Source organism: Dipodomys spectabilis, unplaced genomic scaffold, assembly GCF_019054845.1.
Source record: "Dipodomys spectabilis isolate Male_0828 unplaced genomic scaffold, ASM1905484v1 ptg000163l, whole genome shotgun sequence".
Lineage (NCBI taxonomy): Eukaryota > Metazoa > Chordata > Mammalia > Rodentia > Heteromyidae > Dipodomys > Dipodomys spectabilis.
This window is the reverse complement of record NW_024870840.1, coordinates 1489086-1505817: the sequence shown is the minus strand read 5'-3', so window position 1 is coordinate 1505817 and position 16732 is coordinate 1489086. Positions and strand designations below refer to the sequence as shown.

At 32.5% G+C, this 16732-nt stretch overlaps 1 protein-coding gene across 2 annotated transcripts in view; it reads left to right on the top strand.

Moving 5' to 3' along the window:
- Positions 1-10309, top strand: part of Mgat4c (MGAT4 family member C) — a 199375-nt gene extending 189066 nt beyond the window's left edge. For both annotated transcript variants that reach the window (XM_042693226.1, XM_042693225.1), the window contains exons 5-6: positions 5133-5280; positions 9145-10309. In XM_042693226.1, coding sequence (XP_042549160.1) covers positions 5133-5280; positions 9145-10283 — 1287 coding nt within the window. In that variant the 3' untranslated portion in view covers positions 10284-10309. The remainder of the gene's footprint in view (positions 1-5132; positions 5281-9144) is intronic.
- The last annotated feature ends 6423 nt before the right edge of the window (positions 10310-16732 follow it).

Sequence of the window (16732 nt, the reverse complement as noted above, 5' to 3'; positions counted from 1 at the left end):
TCCTGGCTAATTCAGAGAAATCAAAACATTCCCTGCTGTTATTTTTGTTTTTACTGTTATAAGCATTATATAATTATATGTCTGGTGTTTATATGATAGTATGTTTTTTTAATGTAAATTGAGCATAGATATCTTCCTAATCTGTATGCTATTATGATTATTATGCTATTGTTATTTCAAAAACTCAAAACTAGTCTGGAAGATTATTTCCTAATAAAACGTTTATTTTATTAAGCATGCTATAGCTTAAAAGTCATAGAAAGCCAGGCACTGGTGATTTGAGGACCACAGTTTAAAGCCAGCCAATCAGGAAAGTCCATGAGACTCTTATCTTCAATAAATCAACAAAGAGCTGGAAATGGAGCTGTGGCTCAAATGGTAGAGTGCTAGCTTTGAACACAAAACACAGGGACAGCATCCAGGCCCTGAATTCAAGCCCAAGGACTGTGAGAAAATGTTATTTATATAATTTAGCTTGTAAAGATTCCCCTTCTAAGTCCTTCATAAAGCATCGTGCTTTCAAAAGCTCTATTTTTTGATGATGAAATTATTCAGAACCCTAGATATTAACATGGCACAAAATTTTACCTCTAACTCAGACACTTAATTTTAGATCACTTCCATTCTACCATGTATAATCAGTCCACCATAGCTAAAATTACCATGGGGTAACAGAATTTGATTTAAGCAAATCACTAAGTGGAGGAACTATGTATATGTATTTTAGAATATTCTTTAACCTAGCCTTTAGGTTTATGAAACAGGATTATAGAACAGGGCTAATGTGATCAAGTTATTTTTTTCTTAATGGAATTTAGATGATATATTCGAGATTTTATAGTGATTCAGTTGTTTAATAAACATTTATTCTTTTTATCTTTTCCTAAACCAAGTTGTGTAAATCAAGCAAGTGCTATATGTTGAATACTTATTTTATTCCATGATTTCAAATACAATTTCAAGTGAAATTTTACCAGAAACTACTGTAATAAAACATGAGCTTTTTGTGAATGAACTCCTTTAAATTCAATGTGAAATCAGTAAGAAAATTTAGTACATATCAATAAGAAAACCAAATATTCCATTTTGTGACTATTTCCAGTCTTATGTATTTATCTATGCTAGCTAATGTAAAAAGGACATAAAGAAAATACTTTCTATTAAAGATCAATTTCTTATGGAAATTTCTTTGAATGTATTTTCAATATATATTTTCTAGAAAATTCTATCTAAAGTTCACTGTAAGTTGAGTTTTATCCCGACTCATTACATATAAAGATTTGAAACATACTGTTCATTGTTAAAATTAAATTTCATTAAAATGTTTTCCTAAATTATATACTCTCTGACAAATTCATACTGTAATATAATGAAATTACTTTTTAACAGTTGTGGCTCTTATTTGTGTTTTTAAAATAAATTTATGTTTTTGTCTTACTTCCATAATTTACAGTGAATAAAAGTTTTAAACATAAGGTTTACTAGGGTTTATTTTTCTGTTGTCCTGATATTACTGAGTAATAATAACTACATTTCAGATAAATCAGATGGACAGAAGTATTGATGTCCCTGGAGTACCTTAGCATATTCTAGTCTATTAATTGTGCTAGAAAATTGAGGCTGTGAATTATAGACGTATGAATAGTTTAGTATATGACATGTGTTAGAGATATATAACTTTCAATCAGAGGAGAAGTCAAGATTAGTGGAAGAGACAAATATTATTACAAGACATACTAATAGAATAAACTTTGCATGTCGAACCAATTCAGCTTTTCAGATATGAGCATCTTCAGAACAGCAGTTATACACAGAGAGAGAGAGAGAGAGAGAGAGAGAGGAGAGAGAGCCTGTCCCTAGTCCATTGAATTACATTTTGATCCTGAAAAGTGATTGTCATAAAGCCTTGTCTTATTACTGAGAAATACACTATATTATAGTAGATAAAGAAAGAAGGTATTTAAGGAGATCATGGCTGTTCACATAGATGCTTCTGGAAGCAGCCAACCCAGCTGACTCAGATGATAGCTGAGTTGCGTGTGTACATAGAAAGTGAAAAGAAGCTTGTTCTTGGGAATTTAATTAATCTCATTTCATGCAGATATGTCATTCTCTGATCTTCTCACTGAAAAGGCCTCAATTTTTCATGTTCAAAATAGAATTCTGAGACAGACATTCAATATCTTGTAACTTCTTCAGAATATATCTTCACATAAAAAACAGTATGTGAAAATGAATCCAGTATTGTGACTATTATGATTTTTATAAAACTTCTTCTAGACTTTATACCATTACATTACTGTTAAAGCGGTTGATGCTTAATTGCATGCCTAGTTACTTTTGGGAAATCCTAATTGTTTTTTACAAATTTAATCATTCTTATAAGTTTATTGACAGAAATAAATGAAAATATTTGTTTGTAAAAAATGCAAGTAATAAACAGTGAATATTACATTGATATATGTATAATACATTTCAGATCTGGATTTTAATTGTCAGGTATTTTGAAAGACTATAGCTTTTACAAATGACAAACATGGTATAAATCTTGAAAAAAATATTTCATTACCCAAATTAATAAATGATAGTATATAGTATAAAACAAAATTATTCTTAAATAAAAATGGATATATATGTAAAAGACAATCAGAATAGATTTTGATTCAATAAAGTTAGTAATTAAAAATCTTTTACATTTCTAGTCATAGTTTCTATTTCTTTTCTAAGATAATTTCAGTTTGGACACTGATATAAATATTAATTTAATAATCATTTTCATATCCAAATCAGACTATATAATGGAATGTACCAGTCAATTTATGTTGATGTTTATGTTTGAGTCTTACCCAGTCTTTTAGAACGGTGGTTCATCAAAAGTTTAAGTGACAACAGATAAATAATACTAAGATTAAATATATAATATATTCGTTCATTCTGTTGTGTTAATGGTTTGCATACATCTGGTTTTATCTTCTATACTTTGTAATAGAAATGGATCCCCATAACTACATGCAGAAAAGTGAAAATATTACAAATTTTTCTCATCCTCATTAGTTTGTCTCAAATATATATTAATAACTATATAAATAAGACAAACTAGGCATCATTTTCTTAAGTATATGTAACTATAGTTAATCAACTAGTGACTGCATAATAAAAATTTACCATTATATCAATATCAAACAAAGGAGAAAAATGTAAATTATTGATGCCTAGTGTAATGTATTTAAAGAAAATTGGAATTTTTGTTTTCCTTTCTTTTGTTTTTTCACATAAAATGTCAACTACCTAATGAATAAAAATTCTCTTAAATAAAGTGGGTCCATATTTTACCTTCAACAGAATACTACAGACACACAAACACACTTGAGCAAATATGTTATAAAACTAAATATATTATAAGAATAACTAAGGCAACATCTCTTGATGTGGAACAAATGTATCCTACTGGAGGTTGTTGGACATTTAAAATGCCACAAGACTGGAGCTTTCAATTATGTGATTACATAAAGTCCTTAATAAAACTTTTTCTAAATTTCACACAATTCTGACTATTCCAATTTACCATCATGGGAATATGGTTTGTGGGAGAGTAAATAGATTAGAATTGAAAGCCTCTAACATTTTTGAAAGTGGCAAATTTGGTAGAAACTAGAATTATAGGAAATGCTAAAATAGATTTTAATGCTTTTAATTGCTTTTAATTTTAAATGATTCATTATTATAGACATTTGAATTTTAACATAAAGTTTTAAATGTTTCATTAATGTAAACATTTGAATTTTAACATGAAAGCAGCAAGAATTTCTATGTAGACCAAAGAGAATGCTGTTGTTCATGTGTGCTAATTACCTGACTTTGTAAGTATCATGTTACAAATGACAAATATGGTATAAATCTTGAAAAATAATCTTACATTATCCAAACTAATAAGTGATATAATAAATAATATAATAATATTGAAAATAATATAAAGCATAAAAATATTCTTAAATAGCAAATGGATATATATACACACATGTAAAAGACAATAAGAATAGATTTTGATTCAATAAGGTTATATTTAAATTTTTCTGTACATCACTTTTACAATAATAAATAAATAAATATAAGTTGATTTAGTGAAAACAATAGAATAGCTGGGTGCTGGTGGCTCACACCTGTAATTGTAGCTATTCAGGAGGCTAAGATCTGAGGACTGTGGCTCAAAGCCAGCCTGGGCAGAAAAATCCATGAGACTCATTTCTACTTAACCACCATAATACCAGAAGTGGCACTTTGGTTCAAAATGGTAGAGTGCTAGCCTTGAGCAAAAAAGCTGAGGGAAAGTGACCAGGCCTTGAGTTCAAGCCCCATGATCGAAAACAAAACAAAACAAAACAGAACAGAACAGAACAAAAACAAGAATGGAATACAGGAGAGGATAATACATACTACTACAGGAATACAAGTGAATAATGATGGTTTTTACCTCATGGTGCAAGTAACTGAGATTTCTATAATTGTCCACACTAAAACTAAGACTCATATTTTCTTCATGTAAGGAGCAAACTATCTTTAATTCATGACCATCTACATATTTATGAATTATATTTTTGCTACAAGTAATTGTACAAAGAAATTATCATTGAACAAATTTGTTTATAAGTACAATGCATTCTTATCAATGTCACATCATTCTCCACATTCCTCCCAATCCATCTCCTTTCCTCAATTTTCTTAATTTCATAGAATATTATGGTTGCCTTCTGACTCCCTCCCTTTCTGTCTTTATTGGTCTAAATCCTTCCTTTTGACACTTCCCCCACTTTTCAATTGCCAGTTTCCTGGCATTCATTTTGTTAGACTATGAATTTGTATAGCACAACAAAGCATTTGCCTAACAAGTGTAATGTCCTAGGTTACACACACGCACACTCACACTTGAATTCTGCGGTGCAAAATAAAAATAAAAAAGAAAGAATTCTCCCCTGCAAATGCCATCCTTTGGTTAGTACATTTACATACATTTTTATCCAACCCCATATATATTTAGTTGTACAGTTACAAATTAGTTTTAGTTTTAGTTCTAGCTTTCACATATGAGAGAAAACAGTTTTATTTATCTTATCTGTCTATTTCTTGGCACTTAGGAAGGCGACAAGCAACTAATAAGGGAAACATCCACACATCAGCTGAATTCAGAACGCTATGTTCACACATTCAAGGTTTTATCTAATTTCTCAGGAGCCATAAATGTCACCTACCGCTACCTAGCTGCCACACCTTTACAAAGAAAGCGTAAGTATCCTTATACTTTTAAATGGATAATGCATAAAATATTTTGTTTGAAAACAATAGCTCCATTTCAATAGCAATAAAAATTTTATGAAATTTACTACCATAACATATACTTCAAGAAGGACTTCAATACGGCTTCACCAGTGGCAAATATTCTAACGAAAAATAATGCCAAATTTTAGTAACATCTTAACAATTTTTTGAAGTGAATAGGAGATAAGGAACCATAAAAATCACTTTAAAATTTATAACTTTTCAGAATGACAATTCCTATATTTTTGAGGTGAAGGTTTGGTTTTATGACCTGCTGACAGTTTTGAAGTACTGATACTCAGAGTATTATTTTATAGGACTATTGTAACTCCTATAAACCAGATGGTTTAAAAACATAGTTTTGGAATCCAGAGTTAAGATCAAAGTATTGTCAGGTTCACATTTCCTTTCAATATTCTAAGCTAGAATCTTGTAACCTAACAGGCCATTTGAAACACTCAAGACAGAAAACCGAGAATATTAGATTGAACATTGAGCTACTATATGGACAATCACCTAGAGGTGGGAGGGAAAAAAATCACAACCACCTAAAATTTGTCTTCTCTCAGATGATGTCAAGAGACCGGGGCTTAAAAGATAGGAAAGAAAATAGAAGGAATGTATAGCAAGCCGGCTGTTGCGATTGTCTCAGTTGATAAGAACAACACAATTCAAGTAAGAACTGCAATAAGAAAAGATAGGTTTTTCCATGCTGTCTCCATGGTGTGACAGAAAGGTCATGATCTAAGTGACTATGATATCATGCCTTCTGTTTCCCTAGTCTCAAGAATATGTGATTTTTTTTTCAAGTGTATGGGGAGGGGGACATCTAGGGAGACAGAGGCAGAGACAGAGTGAGAAAGAGTGGTTTTACATTTTTCTCAAAACTTCCTTGACTTTTCCATCATTCCATCTCCTGTTGACCCTTGACATTCTTGGTTCATGGTAGTGTACATTAAGTCCATATCTCCATCACCCATGGTTTTGCTTTCTTCCTTTGTCCTCTCCCATTCTTGTAATGACACTGATTATCAGATTGAAAGCCCACATTGAAATCTTGGAGTAATATATTTTTTCTTTCAATTTTTGTTTATTTTTAAAAATTGTATTTTATTGTAAAGATACAGAAGGGTGACAGTTACATGAGTACTTTTCCTGTTGAACATTGTTACCCCCTCCTTGTTCTTCCACTATTCCTTGCCTCCCCCACTTCCCCTACTCCTCCCTGCACCCCGAAGTTGTAACATTCATTTCCAATATTCTGTGTTGTGAGTATCCTCCTCATTGCAATGGGTCATCCTATGTCCTTGTTTCAGCATTTTGTTATTCCCCTTCCCCTCCCCAAATGAGACAAATGTAGCAGGGTACCAAAACTCGAGCTGATTTGAAACTTTGGCAAAGTAGCAAGATATAAAATTAACCCTAAAAAAACAATGGCTTTCCTGTATGCCAATCATGAGAAGAGCACAGCTGAAATCAGGAAAGCAACTCCTTTTGTAATAGCCCCACAAAAAAAAAACTAGAAATTAACTAAAGAAGTAAAGGAACTCTGTGATGAAAACTTCAAAAACCTGAAAAAGGAAATCAAAGCAGAACTAAGGAAGTAGAAAAACTTCCCAGGCTCATGGGTTGGGAGGATTAACATTGTGAAAATGGCAATAGTGCTGAAGGCTATCTACAAATTCAGTGGAATAATATATTTTATGACTAGTTTAAACTAATTATATCAGTATATATCTTTCTCCCTAATAAGTTAACATTCTTAGAGTACATCCTAATAAAGGATGGAAATCTTTCAAGTGGTCATGAAGATTCTGAAATTCGTTCAGGTGAACATGAAACAGCCATTAGTTTGGAAAAAAGAAATTTGAGCGAAGGCATAGCCTAATATATTTCCGATTTCCAAACTCCCTAACTTATAAAAAGTACAAATAATTCACAGAACACTAAGAAAGTAAACATATTTTCCATTTTAATTTTAAAGCATAAGTTGTAATAGACACAAATTTTTAATATGTCCATGTGATAAATATGAATTTTATCATAATAAAATAGCAATGATACCATTTAGATAGAACTTTAAAATAGAACTTTTAAGTAGGTTATACGTACTACATAAAAACTTCATTTTGTAAAAAGTGTTTATACAGAAGAGGTGATATTCTCAGGTTGAGAACAGTAATGTTAATTTGGGTTCCTTTTACTTTTACTTTTCTACTTCTAATAGCTATTGTTATTAGTCTTCCCTTATTGAAATATTTTTCATTCCCCTTTTCATGATACACTTACTAATATGTGTGGGCAGAAATGCACCTTCTTTGCTCTATAACTGCAATACTACACAAAGGATAGTAGCATCACAACTTCTTTCTTGGGTCCCATTACACTTATGGAAGCCCAGCTTATCACATCAGGCATTCCTTTCCTTATCTGCAATTGGTGTTAGGTACATTCAAAATGCTCTGACAAATAAGTTTTATAAACTTATTCTTATGTAGACTGCCTTTTGTGAGTGCATTCTATTATTGAACAGTAGTAAAACTTAGTGGTTTACAATTTAACCATGCTACTATATCACATATTACTGTTCAGTAGAAGTGTGTTCAGAGTGGTAAGCTAAGCTATTTGAACAATGTGTAGAAATTGAATTTCTGACAACATAGTAAGTTGTACTTTGAAGAGCTTTCTCAGTACTATAGAAATCATTATAACTTGAAGTTGTCTATGTTAAATTAATGATCTTTTTGCATATAAACATTTACTCATTTTACTAAGGTTGATTCAAGAATTTTGTAGAGCTTTGAATCATATAAGAATAAGATCTTTAGAAATATTAAAATATACAAAATGTTAGAGACTTCTCAAATGAACTGTCCTTATTTGGTCATTTTATTCAGCAAAAGCATCTAGTTTCTACTTTCAGATTTTTAAATGTCAGCATAAAACCTTCGCTAGCCAAACCTACTTATGAAATGTCCTTTAAAACAAATAAATCATTATTATGTTCTTAAATAACGAAATACATAATTAAGCAGTAATAAGTTTGTTATTAATATCTTATTGTATTATTTCCTCATTAATAGACAAGGTAAAGTTTGTAATATAATTGTGAACTCTAGCTATGAATTCCTTGCTGCAAGTTCATTATATTAATCAAAGACAAATGAAATATTATATATAGAAAACTTAGAGATTTCTAAAATGAATTAGTTTCCCTTTTCATTATTTGAAATTAAATTTTCAGCCATGTGAATTCCCTTCTATTTTTGCTATTTAAAATATTTTATGTGGACTGGGAAGGTGGCTCAGTGTAGAGTGCTTGCCTTGCATGCATGAGGCCCTGGGTTCGATTCCTCAGCACCACATAAGCAGAAAGAGCCAGAAATGAAACTATAGCTCAAGTTGGTAGAGTGCTAGCCTTGAGCTGAATTACTGAGGGACAGCACCCAGGCCCAGAGTTCAGTCCTCACAACTGATAGTAAAATAAAATAAAATAAATAATAAAATATTTCATGTTACCTGAACAGTGTTACATAAACATGTGTGTTATTTCATCATATGTGTTACCTAAACATGTATGTTACCTAAATATGTATGCTTTCTTAAACATTCATACCACTTCACTTATCAGTATGAGTTAAAACAGCAACCTTAACCCATGTTTGTTGTTTTCATAAAGAAATATTGACAGAAATATGCCATGTATACTTGTGCACTAGACACTATACATTTTATGTAGGAATTATCAATAATGTTAAGCCCTTTGTATTTCTAACTTATTCAAAACTATTTCCCATGTGATTTGTTTTCCTTTTGAATTATTTTGCTTAGGGTATCTAACAATTGGACTTTCATCAGTGAAACGAAAAAAAGGAAGTTATTTACTTGACACAATCAAATCCATTTTTGAGCAGTCCAGCTATGAAGAATTGAAGGAAATATCAGTAGTGGTTCTTCTAGCAGACTTTAATTCATCTTGGCGTGATCTTATGGTCCATGATATTACACAGAAATTTGCTCATCATATTATTGCAGGAAGATTAATGGTTATACATGCTCCTGAGGAATATTACCCTGTTCTGGATGGTCTTAAAAGAAACTACAATGATCCAGAAGATAGAGTCAGATTCCGTTCCAAGCAAAATGTAGATTATGCTTTTTTGCTTAACTTTTGTGCCAATACGTCAGACTATTACGTGATGCTTGAAGACGATGTTCGATGTGCCAAAAATTTCTTAACTACTATCAAGAAAGTCATTGCATCTTTGGAAGGAACTTACTGGGTAACCCTTGAATTTTCTAAGCTTGGCTACATAGGGAAACTCTATCATTCTCATGATCTTCCACGCCTGGCACATTTTTTATTAATGTTTTATCAAGAAATGCCTTGTGATTGGCTATTGACTCATTTCCGGGGACTACTTACTCAGAAAAATGTGATCCGATTTAAGCCATCTCTCTTTCAGCACATGGGTTATTATTCATCCTACAAAGGAACTGAGAATAAGTTGAAAGATGATGACTTTGAAGAGGAATCCTTCGACATCCCTGACAACCCCCCTGCAAGTCTCTACACCAATATGAATGTGTTTGAGAATTATGACGCAAGCAAGGCCTATAGCACTGTTGATGAGTACTTCTGGGGCAAGCCGCCTTCAAGGAGAGACACATTTATCATTGTATTTCAACATCCCATTGTAATCAAAAAAATTAAAGTGACTACTGGAAGTGAGGATCGACAAAATGACATTTTGCATCATGGAACACTAGATGTTGGGAGAAAAATGGGTGCCCAACACCAAAGACAATGCAATTCTTACATAACACTAGGGGAGTTCAAAAATGGAAACTTTGAAATGTCAGATGTAAATCAAAAAGTCCCATTTGATGTACATTGTATGAGGATATTTGTTACCAAAACACAAAAGGAATGGCTAATTATTAGAAGTATTAGCATTTGGACTTCCTAGCCAATTAAATCACTATGTGCTGTTGAGGTCGGTCTTCCTGTTTCTTGTTTTGCTACCTTCCTTTTTTTTGTTATGTTTGTATTTTAGAGGGAAAGCAATGGATGACATGTATTACAATTTAATAGTCTTGGAAATTTTGATTTATAATTGTCAATACAATTCTACTCTAATACAACAATATTTATTATCACTTTTACAGTTGAATATCATAACATGGTTAATGTTAATTCCATTTATATTTTTAAATGTTCTTTGTTTCCTAGTTTCAACTGATTGCCCAAAGGGTGGTAGAAACTGTTTGATGCTGATCCTTTAAAAATAGTTTCCAACTATTGTCAAGAAATGGCAATTCATTTTATAATTGGATAGGTTTTTACTAAGTACATGTGAATAGGAGGTTGGCTAGAATTCTAATTTGTTGGGGTTTTTTGTAAAATTAATTTTCATTGACCTCTGTACATCTACAATGAATAGCACATCACAGATGTGGTGTCTTTACAAAAGATTTTCTTGTGTTATTATGGCTATGAAAAAAGAAAAAGAGAGATTTAAAAATATCTTTCCCCTGACTATTTATAAGAAAGGAAATGTTGTTCATTGTTTAAAAACCTTTAATTGAACACTGTTAATAAATTTTCTGTGGGAAGAAGTCTTTTCTAGTTTCCCTTTTGCAGAAAAAAAAAGGTAAGGTCAATATTTTCCAATTTTATTGGCTACCTTCTATTTAATAGAAAATTATATTTTTAAAGGCCTATAGTTCATTCAGACATTTTTGGTATATGCAGAAATTTTTTCAAAATTGATTTTATAGTTTTGTATTAAAATTTATGTTACTGAAATGATTGCAACTGATCATATAATTTCTGGGGGAGTTTCAGATGGTGAGCAGTGCCACCTTGACATAGCTAATATAATTATATGAATATAATTATTCCATGAGGCATGTTATCATATGGAATAATGTTAGGATGTTCCGATGAATGCTTTTGTGGTATTAAGCACACTAAACTAATATTTTAATTAAAGTCTTGCATTGGTTTTCTATAACTTCATTCAAGGAGGACACATAAGGAACAGTAAGGGGTATGAAACAATCCAAAAAGATTATGATACATTTATAGTATTTATGTCTGACGAGATATTTTCCTGAATGTCCTGACTGTGTGTGCTTACTCAAAAATTAAGAATTCATTGTATCATCAGATAACAATCCTATATGAATATGGAATATTCACTATTAACTATAGTTGAGAGTCATAGCCTTAGTTCAAGGTGAACACCTCAAAAATGGACTTATTATGAAGAGAAATAGAGGGTGCTTCATATATATTTGAAGAAAAATTACCATGCATACTTGTACAGTTATGTATGTTTGCAGTACAATCTAGTGTTCATGTACATATACACACTCATGTACACAGTATGAGAAAAAGAATCATTTCTTCACTTCCATCCTGAAATGCAACTCTTTGCTCATTGGTACAGTCACATATATATATATATATTAGTATATATCTATCTATATATATATTATTTCACTTATTCTCTCCAAATCAATTAAATTTGAAACTTGAAGGGAATAGTATTTTTGAAATTTTACTTATGTAATAGCTATTGTGTATTTTTGATCCAATACCATAGTGTTAGAAAATTTTCAACCTTCAATAAGCAAGTAAATATTAATATAGTTTGTGCCACATCCAGTCTTTAATCAGTTAATAGAGATACAGCCTAGAAGCTTACATTTACTTTGATCTGGAGGAAATTTAGCAGATACTTAAAAGCATTCTGCTTTCTTGATTTTTCTACCCTGTCTTCTAAACTGGCAAATTGCACAGTGTTCTACCTATGTCTCACAGCCTGTACATAAGATTTTTTTGGTACTTACAAGGATAAATGGAGCATGATTATTATGCAACGTCAAAAACAAGCTTAGAATGACTACATCAACTGAGCACTCAACTTTCACATATTCTATTGGGAGTGTATTTCCGAAGATGAGCTACTGGTATCTATCAGCTTCTGGGAATGCAGCAAGGAAGCTGACTGAGGATTGAAAGTAAGTCAGATACTTACTCAGAAATTATAAATGCAAATGTGATGCCAAGAAGTCACATTTCATCTTTAGACCCTTTCACTACTAAGGCGAACATTGGATAAGCTGGTTAGTCAAAAAAGGGTGTGTGTATGTTTCCATTACAACTTGATACTGGGTTAACTTTTGAAGGAAAAGATCAGCCTTGACAAAGAAAACTTACCCATTACGGAGATATTCACAAGCACTATCTTTCACAAACAAAATCGCAACTTTTTTTTTTTTTGGCAGGGGGAGGACGATCAGTCGTGGGGCTGAACTCTGGGAATGGACACTGTCCCTCAGCACTTTACCTCAGGGCTAGCGCCTTACCACTTGAGCCACAGCACCACTTCAGGGCCTCATATCGTGCAAGGCAAGCACTCTACCACTGAGCCACCTCCCAGCCCAGCAACATTCTTTACATGGCTCAATATTGTATTATATTTTTTAAAAACCCACTAGACTAAGATTCTAGTAATCTAGTCTCAGTGGCACACACACATGCAGACAAATTTAATTACTAAATTTAACTGTACTCAATCTGTTATGAAGAATTATGATTTCTTGATTTGGCTTTTAATATTTATAAACTTGTATAAATGTATGTGTGTGGAGATATAGCTATATAAACATATATGTCCACATTACTTACTTTGTTAAAATATTTATTTCAGAGTTATGGAATGAGACATTAATTTCATGACTAATTTTAACTGTCCACTTATTTATGATTTACTTTTTATTGTAAAAGTGCTATACAGAGGTGTTATAATTATACAAGTCAGGTAAAGAGTACATTTCTTTTTGAACAGTGTCAGCTCTTCCCTTGTTTTCTCCCAGGTTTTATCCACGAATACCTCCCCCCACACACACATACAAGTTGTACAGTTCAATTTCAACATAGTCTAGTGAATATCACTGCTGCATTTGTTCACTTTTCATTATTTTCAAAAAATAAGTTGTGGACAGATTTCAAGCAGAAAGCATGATGTGTACCTTACATATCTCAAGTTTCTGTACATGGTTAAGTTTGCCTACACTTAAAATTCTCCCTAAGGGAGCCTTCCTTTCACTTATGTGCAGTAAAGCAAAGGAAGTTCTAAAAGCACAATTAAGTTTGGAAATAACTCATATTTTGGAAAGCACATTTTAGCAGCAATAAGAGTGGATATAAATAATGCATGTTGGGCTGGGGAGGTGGCTTAGTGGTAGAGTGCTTGCCTTGCATGCATGTTGCCCTAGGTTCGATTCCTCTGCACCACCTAAGCAGAAAAAAGCCAGAAGTGGTGCTATGGCTCAAGTAGTAGAGCGCTAGCCTTGAGCTGAGGGACAGCGCCCAAGCCCAGAGTTCAGGCCCCACAAGTGACTAATAATAATAATAATAATGATGATGATGATGATGATGATGATGATGCATGTTATGCAAGCTTCTCAGGATGCTGAGATCTGAACAATGCGGTTTGAAGCCAGCTCTGGAAGAAAAGTCTCCTATGAAATCCTTACATCCAATTAACCACTCAAAAGCCAAAAGTGGAGCAGTGGCTCAAAGTGGTAGAGTTCTAACCTTGAGCAAAAAGAGGGTAGGAACAGTGCCCAGACTGTGAGTTTAATTCCTACAACCCACAAAAAAAGAAAAACAAAAACTATGTTAATGCAAACCCTTTTACATTTTCATTTGGAACTGAAACTTTGTGCAACTTATAAAGTAGGCAGTTCTCATGTAGAACAAGTAGAATAATCTTGAATTTGTAAATTGAAGTGCTGATCAGATGTCTTTCTTAATATAATTCCAGTTAGGAGATGTGCACAGTCTATTTCTTATTGGGCCAATATTCTTTATGAATTTTTTCATGTTTTTTTTTTATTTTTATTTTTTGTCAGTTGTGGGGCTTGAACTCTGGGCCTGGGCGCTGGCCCTCAGCTCTTCAGCTCAAGGCCAGCACTTTACCTCTTGAGCCATAGCGCCACTTCCGGTTTTCTGAGTGGTTTATTGGAGATAAGAGTCTCCAGACTTTCCTGCCTGGGCTGGCTTTGAACTGCGATCCTCAGATCTCAGCCTCCTGAGTAGCTAGAATTACAGGCATGAGCCACCTGCGCCCAGCTTTTTCATGTTATATATTTTTAAAAACCCTCTCCTATATAAAAGTGTATAAACTGAAACGTTTACAAATTATACAATGATATCTAAAATCACTTCTATTATGCACTGTAATATTCTTCATTCAATATTTTCCAATTAGCCAATGTCTGCCTTACAATAAAGGTACTTAGCCTTAACTGAAAATGCAATGCTTACCTCTCCAATAAATAAAACAAGCAGGAAAATTATACTCAATATAATAGAATAACACACTTATTTTAACCATTATAAGGTTGAGTCACAAAGTCCACTCTGATCAGTTTACCTGAAAATGAAATAAGGCAATCTAGGCACTCATCAAAAAAATTTTTTTATCCATCTCATGCATACGTAGAAGCATATGGTCCATTGGAATTTGTGTGTCTCACATATGTTACCCCAGCTACTCAAACTTGAGATTTGGAGGTTCATGTTTCAAGATGAAACTTCACCTCAACAAATAAGCCATACAACATGTTACATGCACAAAACATGGAAATACATGTAAGAGGATTTCAGTCTAATGTTTGCCCAGGCAAAAATAGGAGATCACATCTAAAAGAAGCTGAAGCTAAAATGACTTTGTGCATGCCTCAAATGGTAGAGAACTTACTCTGATTGCAAATCTCATTACACAGCTAAAAAGAAAAAAAGAAAAGGAGAAAGAAAATAATTTGTTCTGCAAAAAAATAACAGAGGACTACATCATAATCAGTAAAACTCATAACTCGCTTTCCATGAAAACTATCAACTTGCCCAACATAATTTTGAATAATGTCATACAAGACTGTGTACATACTTTGCTAGAATAGAGATGCATTGCTGTCATTTTCATTTATTACATTCAAACATAGAAAATCTAATTTTACCACAGAATATAACTTCTACCCATAATTTTCCATTAAAAACACTGACCATGATTGTCTCAAGATATCTAAACATACTTTGAAAACTGAGGAAAATTAAAAGTATTTTCAAATTTCTAGAGTTGAAAATAAACTCATAAAAATGTAATCCAGTATATTTATCTTCCTCCTCCTCTTCCTTTTACTTCCTCTTCTTTCTTCCTTTACTCTAGCAGCAATTACTAATGCATTGGCTGATGAATTACCTGGGTAAAACTATTCAAACTTGAAATATGGGTATTTAAGTCGTCGTGTACCTTACAATTCAATGTTAAATGTTAAATTTTCACTGCTTTGAGTTAATTTTCTGTTCAGTTTGGGATGATTCTTGTTAGGAGCAAGAAGGGCCATGAAGAAATGCATTATGAGTAGCCTTTGTTCGTTGTTGTTTGCTTCTAACCCTTTTCATCTATAATAGATTACATATCCTTTATCTTCTTACTACACATTAAAATTTATATCATTACACATGTATGTGTCTGTGTACATACAGATAAATCTCTCCCACTTTGTGCGTATATGTGAATATAAGTTGGTAAACCTATATATCTGCATACATGTGTACGGTGAACATGTTTATGATTGAATATGTGTGTGAAAGAGAATAAGACAGTGACAGATATGCAGAGAGACAAACACACAGGGAAAGAGGGCGAACAAAAGTACATCACATTAAACATCTGAAACTACATTTATTCTTCATTTTTCTAGTTGTCCCTTTTCTCAACTTCATTTTGGTTATGGACCTAATTTTATACATGGCACATTATGAAAATCAGAATGTTAGAGACTTTGTAGCCCTCAGATTCCTTGTATTGTAAAAGTTTTGTCTTTAATATTTTAGAGAATTTCATCCCACTTAAAGAGGACTTTTGAGAATTTCCAGTTCACACTTTATTTTCATGTGTATCTTAGCATTTTAAAGGCAAATGGTGTATCATAAGACATTGCAAATATATAAAGATAAGAAGATAGCGTGGTCCCAATATTCTACTCCCTTCCTAGTTCAGGGATTCATTCATCGTAGTTACAGTAGTAACTCTATCATAGAACTCAATTCACTAATCCCAAAATTTTTTGAATGTTATTTTTCCTGTCCTAAGACTTGAATTTATGGTCTAGATACTGTCCCTAAGCTTCTTTTGCTCAAGGTAGCCCTCTACCACTTCAGCAGCAGAGCCACTTTCTTAGTAGATTTTTGGGGATAAGTTTCATGGACTTTTCTGACAGGGCTGGCTTCGAACTACAATCCTCAGATCTCAGCCTCCTGTGTAGCAAGGATTATAAACATGACCCAGCAGCACTGGACCTTTTGAAATATTTTAATGCTCACTTTTTAGCCAGGCCA